The sequence below is a fragment of the Lactuca saligna genome, chromosome 4 (assembly GCF_052625555.1).
Source record: "Lactuca saligna cultivar CGN05327 chromosome 4, ASM5262555v1, whole genome shotgun sequence".
Classification (NCBI taxonomy): domain Eukaryota; kingdom Viridiplantae; phylum Streptophyta; class Magnoliopsida; order Asterales; family Asteraceae; genus Lactuca; species Lactuca saligna.
This window is the reverse complement of record NC_136420.1, coordinates 105,476,514-105,493,104: the sequence shown is the minus strand read 5'-3', so window position 1 is coordinate 105,493,104 and position 16,591 is coordinate 105,476,514. Positions and strand designations below refer to the sequence as shown.

General features: G+C 41.3%; 1 protein-coding gene across 1 annotated transcript; it reads right to left on the bottom strand.

Moving 5' to 3' along the window:
* Positions 1-924: 924 nt before the first annotated feature.
* On the bottom strand, positions 925-3,188 carry LOC145042579 (snurportin-1 protein). The gene is made up of 7 exons (XM_078991029.1): positions 2,735-3,188; positions 2,261-2,447; positions 1,911-2,161; positions 1,721-1,835; positions 1,506-1,598; positions 1,285-1,428; positions 925-1,186 (listed from the first exon to the last, which is right to left on the bottom strand). Exons 1-7 carry the CDS (start codon positions 3,097-3,099, stop codon positions 1,076-1,078), a joined length of 1,266 nt encoding a protein of 421 aa, XP_078847155.1. The 5' UTR covers positions 3,100-3,188; the 3' UTR covers positions 925-1,075.
* Between the last annotated feature and the right edge of the window lie 13,403 nt (positions 3,189-16,591).

Below are 16,591 nucleotides of genomic sequence, written 5' to 3'. Positions count from 1 at the left end.
AAATAAAAAGGTAAATCTATTAATAAAACGGATCTTCATTTATTACTACATTTATTGTAATTATTATATTAAAATATTATATGTAATTTATAAAAATAAAAAACCCAAAAAATGACATGTGAAAAAATTAATTCAAAATAAACACAAAATGATATTTAATAAATTGAATGAAAATGTAACATGTTACAATACAAAAAATAAAAAATAAAAAAAAAATAAAAAAAATAAAAATAAAAAAAAAACATTTATTAGAATAGATTTTATAAATCATATGTTTTTTCAAATTAATAATAATCATTGATGTGTTAATGGCCAAAAGCAGAAAAAAGATTAAAGAAAAACAAGGACGTTATGAATCATTGTTTTTAAGGAGAATTATCTCTCTATTAAGTCATTGATGGGTTGATGGCTAAGAATCTCACAAGACCTCTTCGAATCTTAAAGGATGTAGGCGACGATCATGTATTCATTTCTCATAAGCATTGTCGGAAACATGGTGTATGTGAGAATAACGATGAAAAAATAGCCAAAATTCAATCCCATAACACCCTCAATGTTTCATGTTTCATGAAAAGTTGCAACTTTTTAGAAACATGTACCACTTATTTTTTTTCCCTCAAAAAATAACCAAAAAAATCATTAATAGAAAATTCAACGGATCGGAAATTTTTGGACCAAATACCTCCCTTTAGTCTCATCAAATATTTCCCTATAATTTTCCATTCAAATAATTAACCATTAGTTAAGTATGTGAAACTAATGTCTACGCTTGGTAAATGGTAACTTACTTTTATAGCACTTCAAGAACTCATTTTCTAACTTTCTACTGAAACCGAAAACTTCACTCCTTTTTTTGAAAAAAAAAATTCCAAGAAAACCGATAACAATTTTCCACAACGGAACTAAACTTTTTGACCAAACAAATAAAAGAAACAATTTTTTTTTTTCAAAATTGGAGTAATTATTTCATCATGGCTTTTTACACATGTGGCTCGGCCTCGTATCAGTCCATGTTCCATTAACAACACCAATGAACAAGAGAAGTTAACTCTTCCATCAAACATTAACAAATCTATCAACCAACCATCTCCACCTCATTGCCCCTTTGTTCACTTGATGTACCCATGGATGCAAACAGATCCTCTATTCGTAAAGGAGAATGCCGAACCATATATTGGAATACAATCTGTGAATTATTTTTTCCAAAATAAAAAAATTATTAATTTTATTACTAATCATATTTGATATTTCAAGATCACAAACCTTCAAATTTGTAGTATTTACCTTAGAGTAACTATCAGCAAAAGCACGTGCACGATGGACCTTTCCTATATACTGTAAATCAGCCTTTTCCACCTTCCCATTCATAAATGTCAATCCACCCTCACTAACTGCAAACCTTACAAGGTTTCCTATATTCAGTCCTGTCTAAAAAACACATAATCCAAATAAATAAATAAATAAAACTGAAATATTTTTAAACAATAATTACACTTTACACAAACCTCTTGTATAAAACCCGTATTCAAGCAACCAAGTACAACAGGAGGATCATCAGATGTAACCAGTTCCCCATTTTCTTGTATCTCCAAAACCACCTTCTCATTTATAAACATTAAAAAAAATCAATGAAGGGTAAATCAGGAAAAATAGCAACATAGTGAAATGAAGCATGTTGTTTTAATGGATTAATGGGTAAGAAATTGTAAGTTGTAACTACCTGCTGTTGATTTGGAATCTGTCCTTTGTTATCTGTATCAATGACATACTCACTACAAGTCTCATCCTTCCAGACAAGTGCTAATGGTGTGTTTCCTGTTTGATAGTGTGCATGTCTATATGTAATAAACAGAAAAACCCCATTAAAAATATTAATGAAATATCTTTATTGAATTAAGAAAGAAGCTTACTTGTTATAAAACAGTAGCCCATCTTTGGCATAAGGGACTTGCCCTGTATAAGCTGTTTGGAGGCCTTCATGATCACAATTATAAACAGGAATGAGGCTAAATCTATATCTATGGTAAGTAGATGGATCCTCACAAGCTCCTGACTCAACAAGCTTGCTGTTCATCCAAAAAAATCTGAATTCAGCTGTGCATTCATAAAATGAGATTCCTGCCCAGCATACCATGTCGATTACATAGTAGGTTTGATCCAACTGTGATGATCATAGAATATACAAAAGATCATCATCAAAACACTCGGCTAAAATCAGAAGCTGTAACTCCATTCTCCTTATGTAAGTGATGATTAATACCTCGTGAAATATGCAGTCAAGTATGCAATATGATTGGGCAGATCGAGAACCTTCTCTGGTTCGAGCACCATTAGGTAGAGAAGAAGGAAATCGGTGAAGGAGGGAGCCATTGCGCAATCTGCTGATAGTTGTTCCATTTGATGAAACAACAAAGCATCGTTTTCCGGAAGGTCTTGCAAATACATACCTGTAGGGTTTCATTCATTGTGAGTTCACTTCTACTGAAGCATCTCGAACAGTTGATGAGTTCCGACCATTGTTCATCAATGTATCGACCTTTAAACTGATTTTACGAATCTCGTTAAGCCCTAATTGGGCCAAATTATGGGTATCGTCTAGAATTAATACGTTCAGCGACTGCTTATTGAAACTATGCAGGGTTAAAATAGACCAAATTGGGCCTAGAACAATTTTCAGTTTCGTAAAATTTACTAATTCTTCACAGGCATGATTCAAATAATGAGAAACAAATACCAATCGTGATCGAGACGATCAGGGACGTCAATCATCCACTCCGGAAGCATAAGCTGACTGGCGAACCACCGCCGAGCTTCGGGGCCTTTGAGCTTAGCCGCTTGACGGATGTCGATATCGGTGATATCTCCGGCATCAGTCTCGGGTTCTTCAACTATAGGCTCAGGTACAAGTTCGACCGGTTCCAAATGTTGAGATTCGGAGTTGTGGTTTGGGAGTGAGAGGATGGAGGAAGCGAGACGGCGGGCTTGCAGCTGAGCTTCATTCCGGTTCTGAGCCTGCCTTTGCAAAGACAACTCACGGCGTTTCTGTTGGTCGGAGATCGCTGCACGTTTGAATGGACGCCGGATATCATGAGGCGCCATTGACACTGGTTCACCGAGCAAAAAGATTCAGTGGCCTTTCACAAACCTAGCGATTTTATTTTTAACCGACGAGTTACGACGCCGATACAATACCCATTTGGTTAAGGCTCAAGAGGGGCGTTTGGTAATTTGAATATCTGATTGTAGTTTGACAAAATTACATAAATGGTCTTTGTTGTTTTCCTGATTCACCAGTTTAGTTTTTAATGTTTTTTACGGTTTTAATTTGTCACAGTGTTGGTCCTTTTATTTTACCTTTTCTATTAAACTAACTTTAAATAAATAAATAAATAAAAGTAAATTACATAAATGGTCTTTGTGGTTTTCCTTGGATTAACCGGTTCATATTTTTATTAAACTAACTTCAAATAAATAAATAAATTACAAGAACCGTTTCTGGTGTATGTGTCAAAATACATGTTTTTAAAAATTAACTTGGATCGTCTCTTATACCGTTGAAGGTTCATGTTTCATCCCTAACAAATGATTTTGATGTGATTTAGTCCATAACAGATATGAAATGATTATAATTTGTTTTATTTATAGTTTATTTTATTATTATTATTATTATTACATTGCATATTTTATCTTCGCGTATCAGATACTTTTTTTTGCATAAGGTGTTTTATAGGTTTTTGGAGTCTCGGTGTGGTTGCGGATTAGCTTGTTGGTAGGCGTGGTGGGCTTGCGATGAGTTATTGGGCTTTGCAAATCCATTTTGGAAGAATTGGGCTTGATTTGTTGAAGACTTGGAAGAGATGAACTCTTGAAGATGGGCTTGGAATATCCATATTAAAGCTTGAAATCAAAAGTAATGGGGTGGAAGAGCCAATAGCATTTCACGACTATTTGTGAGGGTAAGTGTAAAGTATAAAAAATAATGATATAAAATTTTCATTTCTAGATTAATAAATCGTTAATACACATCATCTCCATGAAACCAAGGTAATCAAGACTTACCAAAACATCATTAAATCAGAGTGATTCACAAAATGTGGAAACATGTGGTGTGTGCTCTGCAATCATCCTGAGTCATTTCGTTTGAAAACCGAAGTACCTGAAACATAAACTGAAAATTGTAAGTACAAAACTTAGTGATTTCCCTAAGGTACCTCATACCATACATAACTAAACACATAATGGGACTCGCATATCAACCCCCACCCACTGAGATATGGGCCCCGTTTACACCCAAGGCCCAAACCATGGCCCAAAAGATGGCCTAAACCGAAGCCCAACATGCAAAATCCTTCCTTGCTAAGTGTGTGGGGCGTACCCATCTGTACGCTAAGCGTACTTGTCTTTTGGCTTGTATGCTTCGCGTACAGACTTGTACACCCAGCATACTCACCCAATAAGCCCAATCCTTTCATTAAGCTCTTAATGCATAAATCCATAAGTCCAAACCACATATTTGAGTCCAATAAGTGTCTAGAACCATAAAGTCACTTACTTGGTGACTTTACATGCCCTAAGATGACCCAACCTCAAAATATAGCAATTTACCATCATGAAAAGGACCCAAACTTATGCATGGATGGGTTTAAATCCTAAAGGTGCCAACTTTATGGACCTTGAACCTCAGAAACACCAAGAGGGGCAACTCAAAGCTCCTAGAGTGGCATTAAGCCACTAGACCATATCCATGGGGTCAAAAAGGAACCAAAACTCATAAATGATAGATCTAAGACATCAATGATCAAGTTCATAGATTTATACTTCAAACAAGCTGGAAATGAAGCCCATGATCAAGATCCATAAGCTCTTCCTTGATCCTTAACCTTGCACCAATCTCCTACTTCTTGGATATGGACCAAAACACACCAAAAATAAATACCATGAGCTCAAAATACCAGCATGAAGGCTAAAGGTCGATTTCTAGGGTTTTGAGGGCTTGGAGGTTGGTAGAGAGGCCAACCTTAAAGACTTAATGAGCTTATATATGGCATATCATCAAAATTAGGGTTTTCATTAAGATGCACGTACGCCCCGCGTATGTGCCTGAAGGCGCGATCTTGCCTCGCGTCAGTACGCCCTGTATACACCAATGTACGCCCCGTGTAACACCCAAAGTTTCAAAGGCCAAGAAAGGAAAGAAAAACCCTAATTTAAGGGTCGACTCGGCGAGTCCAAGGAAGGACTCGACGAGTCCAAGCGGGATCCGAGTCGAGGAATAAGTGACCGACTCGGCGAGTCGGCCAAAGGGACTCGACGAGTCTGGTCTGTGCGGGGAAAACCCTAAAATCGGGACTTAGAGCCTATTTAAACGTCCCATTCTCTCCCCTAGGGTTCCTTTACTGCCCCTTTCACCCAGAACGCCGCACCCTAAGCCCCCATTGTGCTCATTCATGCTTTTGGCCATTTTTGAGTGACTTAAAGGAAGAAGAAGAAGTGGGAATCTTTGAAGCATCAAGGAGTGGCTTTGGATCCGAAGTTTGGGGATCATTTCAGAGCATTTGAAGGTATTAAGTCGTTCCTCTCCTCCAGATTTTCCTTGGTTATGAGTTTTGGGGCTTTTAAGCCATGTTTGAAATCAATCTCGAGCTTGAGTTCCAGATCTGAGGTTGCTACCTCAGATCCATGCTTGTTTTGGTCTATAATTCCGTAAAGTATCAGCCCTTGAGTGGATCATGGAGTCTTTTTGCCTTAAGCCCTAGTTTTTGGCATGTTTTGCCTAGATCTCCTTCTCTACACGTAAAGATTGCAACTTTACGTAGGGAATAGGCTTGGGAAGGGTAGATCTACAGTTTGGAGTCCATGCATGACTCAAAGTTCCTTTGCATGTAAGGAGAACTGAAGGGACTCGGCGAGTCCTTTGAGTGGACTCGGCGAGTAGCATGAGGTTGTGGAGAAACTCGACGAGTGGGATGAACAACTCGTTGAGTCGTATAAAGATTGCCTTGTACTCGGCGAGTCTATTCTTGGACTCGGCGAGTCAGGTCGCGAAACCCCAAACCCTTCGAGTTGTGACTCGAGTCAGTGAGTCGGGTGGAGACTCAGTGAGTTGGACAGGTCTGGACTCAGAAATCGGTAGACTCAGCGAGTCATGGACTGACTCGGCGAGTTGAGTCATGAATGGAAGGAATCTGAACATCATGAACTCGGCGAGTCAGTATGGTGACTCAGCGAGTAGGGTTGACCTGGAAGGTTGACTTTGACTTTGGACCAGGGTGGACTTGGTTGTCTTTCGGGGGTCAGTTAGACTCAGTGTTGCATTGATATTGGTAGTTCGGGAAGCAAGGGGAGCAGGAGTTTCGTGAGTTGTCGGGCAGCAACTAGTGAGATCATCAGCAAGTTCGGCCAGTGCAGGTGAGTTTCCCTTTGTGTGAATGGGTCTAAGGCCACAATGTCGGCCCATGTAGTTATGATTAGAAGACCTGGGGGTTAGCCCTAGGCACAGTATGCTAGTATTATTTACAGGACGAGGTCCAGTAATAGCGGGCGGGTGCCCAAGGAATTGTTTATATGATAGTTTATACTTGTTGTCTGTGTGATACATGTATGTGCCTGGTAGGGAGGTGAGTGTGGGAGAGGTCCCGCATCTCACCAGTAGCAGAGTGTGGATGGGGTTCCATATCTCATTAGTAGCAGAATAGAGGTGAGGCCCGAACTAGAACAGGAGTGAGAGTGGGCTAGGCCCATACCTCACTACCATTAGTAGCATGGATGGGGTTCCATGACTCATCAGTAGCAGGACATGGGCGAGGCCCAGGATAGGCGAGGCCTTGGGACAGAACCAGTTGTATGTGTTAGTTATGAAATGTTTATGTGTTATTATTTGTTGGCGGGCGAGGCCCTGTGACAGGCGGGGCCTAAGTAAAACAGATCTGTATCCGAGTGGGGCGAGGCCCGAGGTAGGGGGCGAGGCCCAAGATAGGGGACGTGGCCCAGTATGTGCAGTATGTGGTTATGCATGGTATGTGGTAGGGTGGGGAACTCACTAAGCTTCGTGCTTACGGTTTTCAGTTTTGGTTTCAGGTACTTCCGGTAGCGGGGGGAAGAGCTCGGGGTGATCGCATGGCACACACCATAGATTAAACAGCCTGGGAATGTTTACTCTAATAATGAACATGTGTTTTGAAAACTTATACTCATATTATGTTTTGGAATGATGACTTTACTTTAAGTAATGATTTATTAAAAGAAATTTTTGGTCTTAAATTTTGGGTCGTTACAAGTTGGTATCAGAGCCTTGGTTTGAGGGATTCGGACATGCCCTCGGGGGTGTCTGAACTCAAACTGAGGAATTGGTAAAGAAGTTTTCAAATGAAAAGACAGTTTTGTAAAAAGGGAGTTTTGATAAATAAAATAGTTTTAGAAAAGCAAAAAGAATTCAGAAAGATAAGAACTTTTAAAAGAGAAAAGAGGAAAGAGGTGTGGTGCATGCAATCAACCGAGCTCAAGTAAGTGCCCCAAAATACTCATACAAGTTTATGTTTTGATTATTAGTTAATAGAACAACATGCTAGATTAGGACTAAGGATCTAAGGAGGATGCCTTATGTGCCTGTTATATGTGCTTTTGATCTGCATGATAGTGCTGAGTAGTCAATAGTAGGATAGCCTGATTAGGTTATGCCTGAGTTTATGAGTTGTGTTGCATGCTAGTTCAGATTCTTGCTATGTGGATATGATTGCTTGAGTATGTTATGGTTAGATTTTCCCTTGTCTGAATGTTGCTTGCTTTGTGCATTGTGGGATTCTAAGTGATGGGAGTTACCCATTAGGTGGATATGTCACGTCACATGTGATCAGGGTTAGATAATCTTAGAGTGTTGGATTTGGTCCTATTGCGCAGCTCTTGTTTGAGTCCAACCGTTGTAGGAACGAGTCTTTTACTTGAAGGATTATCTGAGCAGCATCACATGTGATGGTATCCAGGTGATGGCTAATTGGCATTGCGAGGAGGCCTTCAGCAGCTGAGGACTGGTTTGAGTTGAGTCAAGGTTTCCCTAGGGTAAGCCTAGGATGAGGTAGTGCTGGGAGCAGTAGAAGTAAAAAAAAAAAAAAAAAAAAAGGGACCTGGTGGAGTCAAAGCAGTTCCTGAGGAAAGTACGGATAGATGTGGAAGGTAGTATGGGCCCGTACTACTGAAAGCAGAGGATCCGTACTCGATTCGGGAAGGGCCGAGACAAGACTGGGAACCTGGTAGTGTGTATGTTTGGTCTCGCAGCAGTGAGGAGTATTCTGATAGTGGTTATGTTATATGTTTCAGTATGGTGACATTGCAAGAGGGACCAGCGGGCGGATCAGGCGCCGGAGAGAGATTGGGCTCAGGTTTAGGGGCCGAGCAGCTCGAGGAGCGGATGAGAGAGTTGATATCAACGGAGGTTACGCGCAGTATTCTAGCTCAGACTCCTGTGATCTTTGGCACGGTCAAGGAGGGTATATTGGAGATTTTGGATGAGAGGCTGGGAGCCTTCCGTACTGAGATAATGGCTTTGTTGGGAGCGCGTACCTTGACATTTCGGGAGTTCAGGGCTTGCGGGGCACCAGATTATCATGGGGCTAGGGACCCCATCACTAGCAGCAGATGGTTGGCTGATGTTGCCAACGCATTCCGTACAAGCCGGTGTCCTGAGGAGGACAAGGTCAAACTCGCTTCCTGTCTTCTGAAGGACAGAGCGAGGGATTGGTGGGAGGAGATTGGTCACGCTTTGGGTGATGATGCCGCGTTGGACGCGATGACTTGGAGTGATTTCTCAGCGAGGTTTAGAGCGGAGTTTTCGCCGATTATTGAGGTGCAGCAGTTGGCCCGGGAGTTTCAGGACTTGACGCAGACTACTGAGACTGTGGTGGAGATCACCGCCAAGTTCAAAGAGAGAGCCCTTCTTGTTCCGCAGTATGTCGCGGATGAGGAGATGAAGAAGGCACGATATCACGAGATGCTGAGGGATGACATCAGGGAGTTCGTGAGCAGGTCTGGTTGTAAGACACTGGAAGATATGATTTCTCGGGCCAGGGGGAGGGAAATTGATTTGGAGCAGATCCGGAAGAGGAAGCCGGATGAGGTTCAGGTAACCGCGAGTTCGGGCAAAAGGCCCAAGGGATCAGAGTCGAGATCGAGGGATTATCAGGACCGCAGTCGATGAGGAAGGTGTGGCAGGACGCACGGGGGACCATGCAGGAGTGGTAGTGGTGGTGAGTCTAGTTGTTTCAGGTGCGGTCGGACTGGTCATTTTAGCAGAGATTGTACTGCTACCATCACTCAGGGATCAGACTTGATATGTTTTCACTGCAATCAGCGGGGCCACAAGAAGGCCCAGTGCCCCCAATTTGCTTTCAGCAGGACGGGTGATGGCACCTGCCCCTGCAACTTTGAGGATCACATACGGCCGTCAGGGCCGTGCGGAGGCGCCTGCGGTAGGAGGCAGGGCTTTTCAGATGGCTACTTTGGAGATGCAAGCAGCGCCGGACATTGCAGGTATGCGACTTCCGTTTTCAGTTCTTTTATTTTGTGCATAATTATATTGTTATGGTTCTGCATCATTAGCGGTCGAGCATTTTATTTTCGAGCGGGTTCATTGTGATCGAGTTATATGCCATTTGCATACCTTGGTTATTGGTTAGTAATTAAAGGATGGGTTGTATCGAAGAAGGTTACCTTGAGTGCAGTATCCGTAACATGCCTTGGAGAGACTCAATATGTCTCGCTAGTTCGGAGCCATATAAGTTTTAGTATGGACAAGTTAGATCCTTAGCTATGGTAAGCTTGGCATGCCTCAGCGGATTGATTATGGTAGCAAGGATTGGGGTTTCTTCTCATCGAGCATCGAGGCGTGAGCAGGATCGAAGTGGGGGAGAATCCTCCGAGTGTATAGGGTAAGGACACGCAAATCCAGATCGGGTATAGGATTTCTGAGAAGGAAAGGAGGTAGTTCAGCGTTTGACGGATTGAGAAGTTCAGGGTTGGGAGTTTGAGAACTTCCCATCAATGCGTGCGTGTAAAGGGTAATGTGGTTCGGATTCAGGTTAAAGGGCCGCATGTAGAACTCGTGTGAGTCGGAATGGAGATCTTGAGGTCAAATAGCAGGAGATGTTTTCGTGTTAGCAGTCAGTGGTGGAAGTGTTGTCAGACTACGGGGCAGCCGTAGCATTTTGTAGTAGCATCGTTGGTAGAGTCGGGGCGAGGCCCTTATCTCCTAGCGTTTAGATAGGGATCGGGAATGGGGAATGGATGAGAATGGTATGGAGTTGCCTGTATAGCCATTGAGAGATGAGACCTTTGAAGAGACCGCTCTAGGATATAGTCGGGTGAGACTCGTGGGCGAGGCCCGTATGAGGATAGCAGTATAGGTGAGACCTGAGAGCAGGGTGTAACGCCCGTAGATCTGGGCTAGTCAATTTAGAGACGATAAGCATCAAAAAATGACTTTTTGATGGAAGATTATTTAGAAGGATTAATCTTAACCAAGTTTTAGTATATGTCACAAGGTTTCCATGCATATAAAGAACGCCAACATCCGAGTTATAACGAAGAAGTTATGACCTGTCGAAGTTTCGCGACAGAACCGACACTACCCAGCGCGACGTAAATAGTGAACTTAAGGTAGATAGATATCTATCCTTAGTGATCTAAACAAGAGTTGAAGATTTATTCGATAGTAGTCCAACGATAAAAAGACAGACGAAAACAGAGTTCAGATGAAGGAGTTATGAATTTCGAACGGAGTTTTCCTGTCCCGGCCTACTATAGATAATATATAAGTAATATACTAATAATATATTAAAAATAAAGTCAAAATTAGCCAATTGAGTCTAAACGAGAGTTGTAGAGCATAATCGCACCTTCGCGTCGATATAAAGAACGTCGAAAACGGAGTTCGTATGCGAAAGTTATGAATTTCTGAAGTTCGGGGCGCGAAACCCCAAAACTGTCAGAGACCACGACGTGGAAAGCACTGCCACGACGTGGCAAATCTCCTGACAGCTCCGGGAGTCCCCCAGATGCAACTTGGGATGACGCATGCAGTGACGATCAAGCCCACGACATGGCAAAAGGATCCCACGATGTGGCAAGGGCCAAATTTTCCCTATAAATAGATTTGAAGGGCCATCCAACTATGGTTGCTCCATCCCTTCTCTCCCACTCCCGATACACCCTCTAAGCCCTATTTTAACCCCCCGAAGCCCCGGTATCAACCCCGAGACCCGAAGCAAGTCCCAAAGCCCGAATATCCCGAGAAGAAAAGAGTTTCCGAGCCGAAGCTCTGCCCGCGAGAAACTAGGTGTGTGAAGTGATCCCGGTTTCACCGAAGAATACTACTTCTACAAGTCGTAGTGCTGTCCAATCATCTTCTGATCAAGTGAGTGTATACTACCTTTCATATACACAATAATAATACAAGTATGGTTTGAGTGTATTAGGTATATTGTCGTTTATATGTGTGAGTGTATACTACCTTTCATAAACACAATTATAATACAAGTATTGTTTGAATGTATTAAGTATATGTTTTGGGTGAGTGTGTGGTCACTTTCTTCTAACACATAAATATTAAGTATTTGTTATGAAATACCTGCTATGTGTTTATATATTGTTTGTTTATTGAAGATGAGTATGGAATGGATGAACTATATAGGTTTTAATGAGTTAAACTGTATGTATATTTTGTATCTACGAATATGTTGGGTAGGACATGGGTAGATAAGATCTGTGAGTATGGATCAAATCAAGAGGTTAGTTTTAGATCCGTGAGTATGGATTAGATAAAAAGATTGGATTTAGATCCGAGAATATGGAATAGGAAAAGAGATAAACTTGTTATTAATCCGGGAGTATGGATTAAGACATAGTAAATTGTCCCTAGTCCGGGAGTATGGATTGGACACAGTTTAGATCTGGGAGTATGGATCAGAACATGATTTAGGTATAGTAAATTGTCCCTAGTCCGGGAGTATGGATTGGGCACAGTTTAGATCTAGGAGTATGGATCAGAACAGGATTTAGGTATAGTAAATTGTCCCTAGTCCGGGAGTATGGATTGGGCACAATTTAGATCCGGGAGTATGGATCAGAACAGGATTTGGGTATAGTAAATTGCCCCTAGTCTGGGAGTATGGATTGGGCACAGTTTTAGATCGGGGAGTATGGATCAGACCAATAAGTAAACTTGTCATTAATCCGGGAGTATGGATTAAGACATAGTAAATTGTCCCTAGTCCGGGAGTATGGATTGGGCACAGTTTTAGATCCGGGAGTATGGATCAAACCAAGAGATTAGTTTAGATCCGGGAGTACGGATCAGACCAAGAGATTAGTTTAGATCCGGCAGTATGGATTAGACCAAGAGGTTAGTTTTAGGTCCAAGAGTATGGATCAGGTGGGGAGATTAGTTTAGATCCGTGAGTAGGGATCATATAAAGAGGAAAAGTTTAGATACGAGAGTTTAGATCGTGGCGTTTTGAGGATCGTTGGGGTGGGATAAGAGTTGCTTTTATATGGTGAAATTATATAATTTTGGTTGTTCTATATATATTTATATGATATAACATTGTAGGATGAAAACCCTATATGCTCACCAGGCTCCCAAGCCTGACCCACTCAGTTTAATTATATCACAGGTATCGATACGAAGCTGCTTTGCACTGAGAGATTAAAGGAGATGTAAATCACTAGAGTAAATGAATGTATGTCCTGTTTATGCTTATGTGTCTGTATCGGAACATGACATCCCGAGGTTTTATTATTTAATGAAAATACATTCTCTTTGAGAAATGTTTTGATAAGTTTTTATCATATCTTGTTTTGGGAACAAATTCCGCAACCATTTTCTTTAAACGATTACTCTGATTTATAAAACAAAGCATAAACAAATCGGTCTTTTCTGGCCGAGAAATTGAGGATGTCACAGTTGGTATCAGAGCATTAGTTTAAGCGAACTAGGAATTTGTAGGAAATTTCTAGACTTAAACCTAGAATGCTAAGTAATGATTGTGAGGAGTGTGTCTAAAATATGTTAGGTAGTACACTTAAATTGACACAAGCACTAGTTTATTTTAGGAATGATGCCTAAAATGCTTTTATGTGCTAATTGTTTTGTGTGATAGCTAAATTGATGCTATTATTTGTTCGGATCTATGGTTTGTTGCCGACCGGATCTGGAAACCTTATGTGTGTAGGATTCTAAGCGTACAACTACGGTATTAGAACTAGCATGTAAACATTTCGGACTGATAAGGATGATTTGAATATCTATTGTGAATAAGAATCTAATTTCACCTTATTGGGTGTGTAGATCAAAAATGGTGAGAACAAGAAGTGGAGTTGGAAATGCTGATGAAAATAGGAATCAACCACCAGTGATTGAGCAAATACCTATCGTAGCAGCAGCACCTGAGCCGATAACAATGGCTGGTGTACAATTGATGATTCAAACGATGTTGGATCGTCAAATGGAGGAGACTAGACGGTTGCTTCAACAAAATAGTGAAGAACTGTCAATTCAAGTGGAAGAGCCCGAATTAAATGAAGGGCACTCGGAAGGTGGAAACTTTAGTGGATCGGTTGGTCAAGCCAACCCACCGATAGTCAGGAAAAACAACCATGATGGAAGGAATGATGGAATGGGATGCAAGTACAAGGACTTTCTAACTTTCAAACCATCGAACTTCACTGGAAAGGAGGATCCGATCGGAGTGATGGATTGGATCTCCGAAATGGAGTTAGCCTTCATGACTTGTGGCTGCAGAGGCAAGTTGCAGAGTACCTATGCAGTGCGTCAGTTCCGAGGTGGAGCCTTTCGTTGGTGGAACACTCTAGGGAAGACTTTAAGCCCTAATGAGCCACTGCAATTCTCATGGGCAGAGTTCTTGGCGCAGTTCAAGTGCAAGTTCTACTCGGCTCAAAATCTGTTGGAATTGGAGAATAAGTTTCTGACATTGACGAAAGGCAGCATGTCAGTTGATGAATACACTAATAACTTTACAGACAAGATGGAGTTTGCTTTGCGCATCGTTCCAGATGAGTTAACAAAGGTTGACCGGTACGCAAAGGGACTCTCATGGGAGTATGCAGTGCCAGTTCGTCAGGCGCCTACTCTAGAGGCAGCTATCTGGGCTGCCAAGTCTGTTGAAGATATGATTAAGGGAAGAACCACCAACAAGGTTGAAGTTGGCGAGAAAAGAAAGATTGAAGGATCTTCAAGGTCCGATGAGAAGAGAAAATTTTCGAAGTCTGATTCGAAGAAGCTCGAAGAAGGAGCACAATGGAGTGACAAGTGCAAAAGGAAGCACATTGGGGAATGCTCTAAAGAAATGACTTGTTTCAAATGCGGGAAGACGGGTCATTACGCCAGCAAATGCCCAAACAAAAGAGAAGCCTACTTTAAGTGTGGTGAAGAAGGACACTTCAAACAAAACTGCCCAGGAAGGGAAGAAATTACAAAGCCAAATGTGCCGCCAAGGCCAAAGGCAAGAACATTTCAAATGATCCTTGATGAAGCAGATGGCAATGCAAGGAATCAGGAATGAGAATTCTATATCTAAAGATCAAGTGATAAAGTAGTGATATGAAAAGTAACATGTGGTGTAGCCTATTAGAGGCATAGTATAGGGTGAAATTGAACTTTTGTGTAATCCTTTCAAGGAATTAATATAAACCCTAGTTTTGCTAACTGATGTGTTGAATGATTGTCTGGTTTTCTTGTATGGTGAATTGGTCGACTGCGGGACAATACTTGGGACGAGTATGAGTAGGTGTGAAAGGTAGTAGATGCATATACTACCGGAAGCACAGGACTTGCACTCGGATCAGGGAAAGTCACAAAGTTACCAAGAAGCTAGTAATTGATTCCGTTTTGTTCAAGTGTGTCATTAACCTTGTTTCGGTAGTGACTAGTAAGATGGTTGTTATTCCGACCCTAGTGGTCATATCAAATTGAGTCCGACTATGATGAGAGGTCGTTAGAACACGACCCATTGGTCTGTTACTGTGACATCCCAAAAATCTCGGCCAGAAAAGACCGATTTCATTTATGCTTTTTAAAAATAATTTTCAGAGTAAGTCCTTTTAATTTTAAAAGAGATGCGGAATTTGTTCCCAAAAACAAAACATGATAAAATAGATATTTATGAAAACATTTTATAAAGAAATATGATTTCATTTCATAATCAAATGTCGGGATGTCATGTTCCGATACAGATCATAAAGCATAAACGATAGCATTACAAGTCTTTCAACAAATATATACATATACAGACTTGTAAACAAAACAACTTGATGTTCGCCCATCTTAAGCTCTTGCGCCACTTCCTGTAAAATAAATCAACTGAGTGGGTCAGGCTTGGGAGCCTGGTGAGCATATAGGGTTTTCAACCCACAATAAATAATTAAATTAATTATTATCAACCAACAATAACCCAGTTACCCATTCCCGTTATTCTCACTTTATGTCCCTAAAATAACTAACACAAGGGACCTAGTCTAAGAATATTTCATCGGGGCGACTACACATGCTTCGGGGGTTCCTCAGCAATATAAGTCAAATAAGGCAACCATGGGGGGGATGGAATACAGCGAATGAACACCCAAGTTCATTAACACCTACAGGTTATGAGCCTGCTAGCGTTCCACTGGACTATCTAGAAAAGTCCATGGTCGTCATCTAAATTCCGCTAGATGACTGGATCAAAACAACATCGAGGCCTCTCATCTGTTTATTACACACCAACTATCTACCCATATTCTACCCAACATATTAGTAGATAAAATATACATTTTTATACGTAGTTTCAAAACCTGTATAGCATGCTCAATCAAAACATTTTTTTTCACATAACAGATGAGGCATACACACATAACACGTATTTCATAGAGAATACTTCAGATCTATAAGATAGAAGAGAGTGAATATACACTCACACGTATAACAACCAAATATATACACATAACACGTATTTTATAGGAAATACTTCATAATATTGTGTTGGAATGAAAGTAACTACACACTCACCTGATCAGAAGATGATCGGGCAGCACTACGACTTACAGAAGAGGTGTTTCTCCGTAGATCTGGAAGATCTTCACAAAACCGGGCTCCTCGCGGGCAGCGTTTCGGCTCGGGAATAACGCTCTTCGGGATTCTCTGGGCTTCGGATCTTGCTTCGGGGCTCGAGAATATTACCGGGGCTTCGGGGTATAAACGGCACGCAAAACGAGGCAAAACTTAGAGAGAAAGAAGAGTTTGAACAAGAGAAAATGGCTGAATTCAAGTTCTATTTATAGGCTGCTGGGTTTGGGATTACGCGGGGCGTACTCGGGTTACGCGGGGCGTACTTTGACGTCACTACGTGCGTCGACTGGTGGCACTCGAGTATTGGTCAGACAAGTTGCATCCGACTGAGTACGCGGGGCGTACTCAAATTACGCGGGGCGTAATTGACTTGTCAAACTTCTAAATTGCGTAACTTTCGCATACGAGCTCCGTTTTCGACGTTCTTTATATCCACGCGAAGGTCAGACCATACTCTACAACTTTCATTTAGACTCCGTC

What these genes read in the sequence shown, in the direction of transcription:
- LOC145042579 (XM_078991029.1), bottom strand. Translation starts at nt 3,099, where the DNA reads ATGGCGCCTCATGATATCCGGCGTCCATTCAAACGTGCAGCGATCTCC. An exon ending in GATCGTCTCGATCACGATTG is followed by an intron (nt 2,448 to 2,734) that starts GTATTTGTTTCT and finishes GAAACCCTACAG; the next exon opens with GTATGTATTTGCAAGACCTT. An exon ending in TTGCTGATAGTTACTCTAAG is followed by an intron (nt 1,187 to 1,284) that starts GTAAATACTACA and finishes AATAATTCACAG; the next exon opens with ATTGTATTCCAATATATGGT.